The sequence below is a fragment of the Zingiber officinale genome, chromosome 2A (assembly GCF_018446385.1).
Source record: "Zingiber officinale cultivar Zhangliang chromosome 2A, Zo_v1.1, whole genome shotgun sequence".
NCBI lineage: Eukaryota > Viridiplantae > Streptophyta > Magnoliopsida > Zingiberales > Zingiberaceae > Zingiber > Zingiber officinale.
The window spans coordinates 176637452-176648318 of record NC_055988.1 but is presented as its reverse complement, the minus strand read 5'-3'; the positions used below and the strand labels follow the sequence as shown (position 1 = coordinate 176648318).

General features: G+C 52.5%; 1 protein-coding gene across 1 annotated transcript; it reads left to right on the top strand.

The window, feature by feature from the left end:
• The first annotated feature begins 8658 nt into the window (after positions 1-8658).
• Positions 8659-10247, top strand: LOC122044308 (mitogen-activated protein kinase 7-like). Its single transcript, XM_042604813.1, has 5 exons — positions 8659-8779; positions 8914-9330; positions 9448-9627; positions 9730-9800; positions 9849-10247. The coding sequence occupies exons 1-5, from the start codon at positions 8659-8661 to the stop codon at positions 10245-10247; spliced, it is 1188 nt and encodes a 395-aa protein (XP_042460747.1).
• Positions 10248-10867: the final 620 nt, after the last annotated feature.

Here is a 10867-nt window from a genome sequence, read left to right as displayed (position 1 = left end):
CCACTCAGAAAGCGTTAGACGCTGGGCTTTGTCGTGTAGTCCCGGACACCTGTCGTGCTGCTATTGATAGTGGAAGCATCTTCTTGTTTTGGAACCTCCGCCTTTGCCCATGGGTTTTGTCTTGTAGTGAAGGACAGATGTCAGGCTGTTATTGGTTATGAGGGCATCTTTTCGTTTCAGGAGCCTCCGCCTTCGCACACCTCGTTGGTATGCAATGATTATCCCTGACGGACCATTGAGATTCTCCGACTCCCCCACTGCTTAGTTCATCCGATCTATCGTGACCTGCACCTGCCTCGCATCCTCTGCTCGGCTCTAGCCTCTAAGTGTCACTTGCCAGTCGGGCTGACTCCGAACGGCTCTGTCGATCCTGGTCTGTGATCTGTGGTTTGCACTTCCGGGCCTTTGAATCGCAGACCTACAGACTTGATCCGTCTCTACACAGCTCTGCTACTTCCGACCTGTGATTTGTGACTTGCACTTCCGGGCCTTCGAATCGCAGACCTGCAGACTTGATCCGTCTCTACACAGCTCTGCTACTTCCGACCTGTGATTTGTGACTTGCACTTCCGGGCCTTCGAATAGCAGACCTGCAGACCTGATTCGTCTCTACACAGCTCTGCTGCTTCCGACCTGTGATTTGTGGCTTGCACTTCCGGGTCTTCAAATCGCGGGCCTGCAGACCTGATCCGTCTCTACACAGCTCTGCTACTTCCGACCTGTGATTTGTGACTTGCACTTCCGGGCCTTCGAATAGCAGACCTGCAGACCTGATTCGTCTCTACACAGCTCTGCTGCTTCCGACCTGTGATTTGTGGCTTGCACTTCCGGGTCTCCGAATCGCAGACCTGCAGACCTGATTCGTCTCTACACAGCTCTGTTGCTTCCGACCTGTAATTTGTGGCTTGCACTTCCGGGTCTTCGAATCGCGGGCTTGCAGACCTGATTCGTCTCTACACAGCTCTGTTGCTTCCGACCTGTGATTTGTGGCTTGCACTTCCGGGTCTTCGAATCGCGGGCTTGCAGACCTGATTCGTCTCTACACAGCTCCGCAGACTTGCAGACTTGATCCGTCTCTACACAGCTCTGCTGCTTCCGACCTGTGATTTGTGGCTTGCACTTCCGGACCTCCGAATCGCAGACCTGATTCGTCTCTACACAGCTCTACTGCTTCCGACCTGTGATTTATGGCTTGCACTTCCGGGTCTTCGAATCGCGGGCCTGCAGACCTGATTCGTCTCTACACAGCTCCGCAGACCTGCAGACTTGATCCGTCTCTACACAGCTCTGCTACTTCCGACCTATACCTGGTGTTCTTCCTGTCGTCTTCCTTTGTTTTTCAACGACTTCACCCCCTTGATCGACCAGTCTGCCTAATCTCTGACTACCCCCTATGCTTGCCTTTGGCTGCCTAGTCAGCTTGACTATTGACCGCCAGGTTGCCTTGACTATCGACTGCCAAATCACCTTGATTATTGACTGCCACATCCTCTTGACTTTTGACCGCTACATGGCCTTGACCCTTCTCCCCCTTTCCTTCTGGGGCCCCTCCATCACCAACCGTATCACAAGCCTCCCCCACAACTCTAGTCGAAGGAGGATGACAGTTTGACTGATTAGACCTCAGTACATCTCTAAGATCTCATCATATCTTTGTGACCTCAGCATATCTTTGCATTTTACCATACCTCTGTGCCCTCTACTTCCCGCCTCACATATCAGCCTCTGTGTCTCGTCGCCTGGGATATTGAGCCTCTTTAATTGCTTTACCAATCGTTTGGAGTACCGTGCTTACCCAATTGCTTTGACTTGAAGACACGCTCCCCCTTTTTAAAGGACCTTCCAGCCGCTTCCCTGTCATGCCCTTCTTCTTTCATGCTTCCTACTTCCTTTTGATAACCCGCGTTCCACCAGCTTCCTCCCCACGCGATGCATTCTCCTTCTTCTGATGAGGTTAATCAACCACCCTCCCAAGTGCGGATAGATCAACTCACCTCGCAACTTGCCGAGAAAGAACGTGAACTGGAGCGCATGTCCAGGGATCGAGCTCGTGAGCTGGCTGCCTTGCATGACATGGACGCCCTGTATTGTCTTGCAAAATCTCGCGTGCATGCAGAAAAGGCGATGAAGGACGAATACCAGTCTGATCTGCAACACCAACTTAGCCGCCAAGACCGTTTGCAACGAGAACATGAGACGGAGATATCTCTTCTCCGCACGTGCCTCAACGTCAAGCAAGACATGATCGCTCAGCAACAAGCAGTCATCGAATCCTTACACGGGGAGCTGGCTCAAGCTTTGAGCGCCCCGGAGGCTCCTGAGTCCCCAGACATTTCTTCACATGACAGTGCTCATTCTCCATGACCAATCCTTTCCCCGAGTTAAAGCTGGTCTGGGTGATAGTTGTCTCAGTGGCTCCTTTCCAGCAAGACTTTCCTGCTTGTAGCCTTAGCTGTATCCCCTACTTATTGAACTGTGTCGATGTACTTGTCTGTCTGTCCTTTTCCGGCATAGTCTTTCCTGCTCAATTTTCATCTAGCAAGCATTCTTAGAACATCTAGCAAGCATTCTTAGAAAGTGGCCCGTATGTAAGAGACAAGAGTTGCATCATGACTTATTTTTATGTATGAATTTTGGATAATAAAACCAACATAATGCTTGAAAATTAAGACTGTAATGAACGTGCAAAACCTGATTCCGTAGTTAATATTGATGCGTTATGGGTGTGATGGATGACTACCCGTATTCAGTACCTCGCATACTTGCTGTATATTCGCAATTTGCATAAAGGAGCTAAAATAAAGCTAGATGTAGTTAACCTGATTATCGGCAGACGTTCCACTCATTGCGAGGCACATCTATCTGAAAGGCCGTTAGGCGTAGATGCCAGGTTCGCGTATGATCCTCGCAGGGGAGGTGGTTTTGGATTCCCGCATGGGAGCCGACCTAAGAGGTCGTTGGGCGTGAACATAGGGCTCACTTTTGATTCTCGCATGAGAGCCGACCTGAAAGGTCGTTGGGCGTGAGAGCAGAGCTCACTTATAACTCGCACTGAGGCGAGAGTCTGGGGCTACCGACCTAAAAGGTCGTTGGGTGTGAGCACAGGGCTCACTTTTGATTCTCGCATGGGAGCCGACATGAGAGGTCGTTGGGCGTGAGAGCAGAGCTCACTTATAACTCGCACTGAGGCGAGAGTCTGGGGCTACCGACCTAAAAGGTCGTTGGGCGTGAGCACAGGGCTCACTTTTGATTCTCGCATGGGAGCCGACCTGAGAGGTCATTAGGCGTGAGAGCAGAGCTCACTTATAACTCGTACTGAGGCGAGAGTCTAGGACTACCGACCTAAAAGGTCGTTGGGCGTGAGCACAGGGCTCACTTTTGATTCTCGCATGGGAGCCGACCTGAGAGGTCGTTGGGCGTGGGAGTAGAGCTCACTTATAACTCGCACTGAGGCGAGAGTCTGGGACTACCTACCTAAAAGGTCGTTGGGCGTGAGCACAGGGCTCACTTTTGATTCTCGCATGGGAGCCGACCTAAGAGGTCGTTGGGCGTGAGAGCAGAGCTCACTTATAACTCGCACTGAGACGAGAGTCTGGGACAACCGACCTAAAAGGTCGTTGGGCGTGAGCACAGGGCTCACTTTTGATTCTCGCATGGGAGCCGACCTGAGAGGTCGTTGGGCGTGAGAGCAGAGCTCACTTATAACTCGCACTGAGGCGAGAGTCTGGATACTCCGGTCTGAGACCGGTGGCGATGGCGATGGCGCTGGTCCGAGACCAGGAATGATACTCCGGTCCGAGACCGGTGGCGATGGCGCTGGTTCGAGACCCGCCGGACCTCCATCGGTAAAGGTACGAATGCATTGTTCTCCTTTGCCTTCATCCTCTTTGCCTATGCCAACCTAATTGCTTCGGTTGATCTGGTTGTTATCGCTAGCTCTGGGCTCACTCATCCACGTCGCTTGTCTCCCTACAATCGCACTAGGCATGGTATAGGATTAAGAATAAGGACGGGAGCATATAAACCTTACTCGACTTTTGAGCCATAGCGCCCTTGTAGCTTATGATGACGCCGCAGTTCTCGCGATGTGCTTGGTTAGCGGGTCGGGTCAGGGGATACCTTCGCAGAGCTACTTGCTCGGGCGATCCGCGTGAGCAAAACCCCACAGGCCTGCTCTCTACTTTTCTGATCTGGCAATCACTTCCGCTAACTTGCCCCGTCTTATTTGTGACTCTTTTGAATTGCTTGGCTTCTGCAGCTTTATGCAACTTCCCGCCTAGCCTTGAGCCTTTGACGAAGAATGCTTCTTTTCTTGAGGCCACGCCCCTTCATGATTGCCTTGCCTTGTCAATCTTCAATGCGTTTCTTCTCGCGATGACACCTGTCCCGCGCTTTTATTGCTCACGCCTCCTGACGCCAGCTCCTACCCCTTTTTCGCACGCCTCAGTGCTTACTTCCCATCAGACGGCTCGAGGGCGTGTTACCCAAAAAGATACTCAGCTCGACTCTTGATATTTCCTAGGAATGAATGGACTTTATAAACCCTAAGGGCAGTCCGTCGTCTTCACTTTGACGTTTCGCTATCCTCTTCCTCTCGTTCGTGACCGTCTCCGATAGTGCAGCTTCTCATCTTCCTGCTTGCGCCCGAAGCTTCTCGCCTTCCTGCTTGCGCCTGACCTGTGACCCCTCTTGTCTTCAACCTCCTCCCTTGCTTACTTCGTGTAATCATGGATGGTAAGGAACTCTCCTGGTATTCATGCTACATCTCTGATTTAGACCATCACGACCTGTCTGCACTGCAATCCAACCTGGGGCTAGGCGCCGCATATGAGCTTCGTCTTCCTTCGCCAGATGAACATCCTTCTTCTCCTCCCAAAGGGTTTATCACTGTCTTTAGGGATCAAATCTTAGGCGGTCTTCGCTTTCCTTTGCATCCTTTTCTCTCCGAGTTGAGTCAATATTGTGGTATTGGTATCTCTCAGTTTGCCCCCAATGTATTCCGAGCCGTCTGCGGAATCATCATCTTGTGCCGCATTTATGAAATTCCCCTGACCACCTAACTATTCCACCACTTCTATTCCTTCAGGCGGGCTGAGCCGGGGGTGTTCAACGTGCAGGCCAAGCCGGGCTATAAATTTTTTGATGACCTACCTTCCTCCAATAAAGGCTGGAGATCTCGCTTTTTCTTCCTTAAGCCCCCCGCCCCCTTAGCTAGGCCTTCCCAATGGCGTCCTATCCTTGCTTCGGACTTTCCTTCACATGTTCATGAATCTGCCTGCTCCATAGCCTGGGGCAAGCTGACCGGCGTTGTTGTTCACTTGTCCGTGCTGATGTTAGAAGGCATTCTACACGCTTTTGGCCTTAGCCCTGTTTCAACAGAAATCGGAGCTCCTTTTGGTAAGCTGTTATTTTTCGTATGCCGTTCTTCGCTGACTGAGGTGTTTCCTCTTCTTATTTTTGCAGTGGCTGCTATTCTCCGTTCTTTTGCCAGTCAGGAGCAACCATCGGTGGCCGTTCTGCAAGCTCTGAACGAAGAGCTAACACGAGACCTATCTTCTAATCCCGCCGTTGCCGCCGGTCCACAACCTTCGGAACCCCGGACTTCTGATGCGGTGGCCGCCCTGATGCTTATTGAGCCACCTGCCCCCAGCCCTGCAGACTCAACCCTACCCCACATCTCTGATCAACCTGCGGCTGAGCCATCGCCTGCAGGACAAGTGCCTTCTCTCCCTCCTACTATGAAGCTGCGCCTGACACGCAAGGGCAAAAGAGCGGCCCCGGTCACCGCGACCTCTCCTCCACCTTCTCGCCGTCAACGTGTGGCGGTTATCTCTTCCCCCTCCAGGTCCACAGATACGAGCTCGGTCCAGGAGACAAGCTTGGCCCAGGAGAAGGCCTCTGATCTGGAAGTGGCAGACCCGTCATTAGACCTGACAGCTCCGGTACCTCTCCAGAGTATATTACCTGCCCTGCCCTCGTCCTCTGGCGATCAGCCCCTGGGCTCGCTGACTCCCTCAGCCTCTCCTCTTCTCGTGCCTATGAGCTCAGCCATGCCGACTCTGGAACTGCCTTCCGCGGACCTAGCCTTTGAGGCTTCCTGGAGGCTTCCCTCAGAGACCGACCCGGCCTACGTGCCCGCTGCCGACCTATGTTCTATCTTTGATAGGGTCGATTTCTATGGGGACTTGGCCACCTCCTGGCAATCAGCAAATCGTCAGTTCTGGGAGATCAGTTCCCCTTTGGAGGGGTTTGATCAGATTGCCCGTTCCTTAGTATCGGTAAGCTCTTTTTCTTCTCCTGGATATTCATATATTTCTGTAACCCCCTTTCCTTTCCTGCGACCATTTGCAGACCTGTTCCGCGAGTTTAAGCGCGTTCAACAAGCGGCTGAGCTTCAACGAGAGAATGCGGCGCTCAAGGCCCGCCTTCAGGAACTAGAGCCTCCTGTGGCTTCCTCAGCTCCCCCTGAGCCTTCACTGGGAAACTTGGATGCGTACCTGCGCGCCGCTGGGGAATCTGCGGCCTCTGCCCGAGCCATCTTCCATGCCGCTTTTGATAAGCTGCAGAGGTTGGAGGCGGCCTTGAAAACAAGTGAGTCCTCATTGGCCTCTGAGACGGAGGGCCATCGCACGGCGCTTTCTGAACTGGAAAATAAGGAGGCCGAGCTGCTTTCCAGATCAGCTGAGTTGACACTGCTACGTCAAAGTAAGGAGCTCTTGCAAATGGGGCTGGCCGATGCCTAGGCTCTGGGCCTTGCTGCCGCTGATCGGGAGGCGACCATGCGAACTCAATGGGAAGCGTGCCAAGCCACCCTTCAGTCTTTGCGGGCGGATCTTTTGAAGGCCCAGGAAGCAGCATCTCAAAGCCAGAGCGACTTGTCCGTGGCCCGCACTGAGGTTGCCGAAAACAAGAACAGCTTGGAAGTATATCGGGCTGGCGAACCAGAGCGGCTGGAGGCGTACAGACTGGCCTATGTCCGCTCTTCCTTCTTCCTCCAAAAGCTGGGGCGTTGGATGATCGTGCTGCTATGCCACGGGGCCGCTGGCGGGGTCAGACAAGCATACGAGCAGGGCTTTCTGCGCTCGGCACCCCCTGCCACTTTTCTGGACACAGCTCGCCTGTCTAGGGAACTACCGCAGGAAACTTTTCCTTCTTTCGAAGCGGATGGTGGACTCTTCCTTCTGGAGGCTCCTCCCCTTGCGGCCGACCAGACCTCCGCTGATATTTCTGCCCAGGCTCTTCCTGCTACTGCTCCTGCCGCGACTGCTGATCTTGCGTCCTCCTCCGCAGTGCCAGCTGAGCTCGTGCTCCTTCCGTTGGCCTCCGGTGACCCTGCCTCCTCTTCTTCAGATGTTGAGTAGTCGGAATCATGTTGTAATGTTTACCTTTCATGTGTTGATGCTGAACCTTCCCTGATTGTACTCACCAGTGTGGTCGTATTGAACTTTGGGTGACTGTATTTATCTTCCCTTATATCTGGCTAATCGTATCGCTTCCCCTTCATGTATCCTCAGCTTGTTTCTTTTCTTAATAGGTCGTCCGTGGACTTTGGCTGATCTCTACTAATCAGCCTGCCCTTGCTTATTTCGCTTTTGCTACGTCGCTCTCTAATAATCGCTTTTATACCGAGCTTGGCGAGGGCCATATTTTACTTTTTGTCTTTGACGCATGTCCATGAAGCCCGCTGATCTGCTCCACCTTTCTTTCTGATGGCCGCTTCCGTACACCTTTGTCCTTACGAGGCAATCACTTGTTCGGCGAAAAGTTGGATGAACTGAGTGTGCCCTTTTTCCCTCTTTTTTCTCTTTCCTCTTTTTTCATACCTTATGAGGCGCCTCGTATCTCGAGCCCCTGCCTTTCCTATAATGCCCCCTGGTTATATTTTCGAGGCTCATCACAAGGCGTTCCCTGCCTATCTCAGCCCCTATATCACCCGTCCGTTGTCCACTTACGAAAATGTCCTTCCTCCGTCATACCTATAAGTATCTTCATACTGCCTTCTTTCTGCTATGATTCGCCATCACCACGGAGCACTCAAGCGTCGCCGCCGCAGACTGACTTCTCCCGAGATTCTACCGAGATCCTTCCTTTTCTCCAAGCCTCCTCTTTTCGTTTGTTCTTTCTAACTCCTGAGATAATATCTCTTGCAATGGCCTCTCCTTCTTGGATCTCTTTGTTGGCGGAGCATTTCCTAGGCGCTTCGACTTTCGCCGAGTTGGATTGGGATGACCTACAGTACACTTATGAAATCCCTACTAGCTTTCGCCCCATCATCCCTATTGGTGTGAACCTGTACTTCGATCCTCCGCCTGGTTCCTGTACTTTCTTTACCGAACAGTTTGTATCTAGCCTTCGCCTACCCCCACATCCTTTTTTGTCTGGAGTATGCCGCTACTTTAAGATTCCCCTAGGTCAACTGACTCCCAATTCCATAAAGATTTTGTGTGACTTCGTAATAATCTGCGAAGTTTGTGAGGTTTCCTGGTCAGCTCCTCTTTTTCACTGCTTCTTTGCTCTTGCTCGGCAAGCTGACGGTCTTTTTTATGTCCAAGCTCGTAGCCACACCGCTTTTTTCTCTCCTCTTCCTCCTCCTAGCGCTGACTGGAGGAAAAAGTTCTTTTTTCTCCGATTTCCAGAGGAAGTGGACTGGCCTCTGCGATGGCAATCTGCACTACCTCTGACTCCGGCGTTGGAAGACTTCCATATGGACCTTCCTTATACTGTGGCTGCGACCCGCATGGAGGGTTGGCGCTTGAATCTGACGAGATTGTTGTCCGACGTTTTACTTTCTTACTTCAGGCTGAGCCCCCCTTCTCCCGAAACACCGTACTCCTTAGGTAAGTTCGCGTTGAGCTCCCCCTCCCTTTCGATCGTTTTCTCCGCTAGAATAACCTTTCGTGTTGGTGCCCACAGCTGAGGTTTTGCATCGCGCATCAGAGGCCCTGCCTTTGCCCCTCAGTGATCCGGAAATACTGCGGCGTGGTCGGACAATCTTAGAGAGGAGGCTACTCCCTCATCTTGGATCCCCCTCATTTGAGGCACCGACTCAGCCTACTCCCAGCCCCGCTTCACACAACGCTTCTCCTTCCCCTGCCGCCCCGAGCCGAGGTCGAGGTCTCGATCAAGCCGGCCGTCTGGCCAGACGCGTCTTCCGAGGAGCCCCCCGGGCCTCTAAACGTGCTCGCGCAGCCCTCCATCGCGCAGGTCGAGGCTCATCTGGTCGGGGCGCCACAGACGGGGGTGCTTCAGCCTTTCCACAGGGCCAGCCTTGCTCTGATAATTCTGATTCTGATAACCAGCCCCTGCTTCACAGACGACGTCGGAAACCAGGTCTGACTTTACAAATGCTCGATCCTGTTCCTTTTACTGCCAGATTGCCCCCCTGCTACCATCGTGGCTGACTCTGACCCCGCTCCCTTCTTTATTTTTGTTTCGTTTATCTGGCAGCCTCTCCCAACCCTTACAGGGGAAGACCAGCTGCATTCCGCTCTGCCCCCACTCTTGCTGAGGAAGACAGCACAGGTGCTCGTCATGACCCCGTGCCAACTGAGCCCGTTCCCGAGCCACCTCCTGCTCCTCCTGGTTCTGACGCAGGCCCTTCTCGACCTTCCTCCTCCGCCCGCCATCGTTACAGGACCACTATCCCCTCTGAAGCTGCTCTAGCTCATCGACACGACGTCCCCATGAGCCTTCTGATGATGAAAGGCTGTCTTGGCAGCTTGTGGGCAGAGAGCATGAGTCAGATGGATAACGCGCCGCCATTAGTCCAGATGGATAGGTTCTCGAAGTCCTGGGCTAAAGTAAGTACCCCATACTTTACACTTGTTATTGATTTGCCTTAACTGAAGGTTATATCTTCCATCCAGACTCATGCAGAATCTTTAGTTCTGAACCAGTCCTTCCACAACCTCCATCATGAAAGCAAAGAACTCCGAGAGAGAGTCTCTGAATTGGAGTCGCAACTGAATGACCCAGCCCGAGCTAGTCATGCATTGCGGGCAGAAATCCAAGCCCTGACCAATCAGACCGACCGTCAGAAAAGGTCCCTGGTACAGGTCAAGGATGAGCTCCGAGCTGTGAGAGAGGAGAGAGCTGCATCTGAGGCGGGGTATCAGCAACAACTAGCCCACCAGGCTCAGGAAATACAGTCCAAGGATATCCTTCTGCAGGAGAAGAACAAGAAATTGGAGGTTCAGGCAGCTCAACTGGAAACTCAAGCAGCTGAACTGAGGGCTCTGAAAGCATAACTATCCCAGTCTCGAGCGGCTTTGACGGGAGTATCCACTGCCTTGGCGATCTATCGGGAAGGAGAGAGTGATTGTTGCCTTCAAAGTCGAATGTCGTATCTGAGCTCTCCTGAATTTTTATCCCAGGCCGGGGCACGCTTTTCTGCGACCGTGCCCTACACAGCAGCTGGAGTTATTCGGCAACTTCACGCGCAGAACTTCTTGAACTCCATCCCTCCCGCAGACTTCTTGGATTAAGACAAGATCATTCAAGGTTTTCCGGATGAGATCTTTGCCCCTTTTAAATGATCTATACCAACTGCTTATACTAATGAAATTTTTACATGTACATACGTATCTTTGAGTTTTGGCTTGACTATCATACTATCTCCAGCCCCTTCGGCGGACCTGACTTACATTAACAGGGTCGGCCCCCCTCACACCCGATAGGGTTGTAGGTAGTTAGCACTCTAAGGTCGGTCTAGCTTCCTCCCTTGAGCATCTTGCAAATAATAGGCCCCCGATGCCAACTTCTTGACAACTTTGTAAGGTCCGTCCCATTGAGGCGCCAACTTTGTCACTTCCCCCAAGGGTTTCATCTGCTTCCAGACTAGGTCTCCTTCTCCGAAGAAACGAGGGAT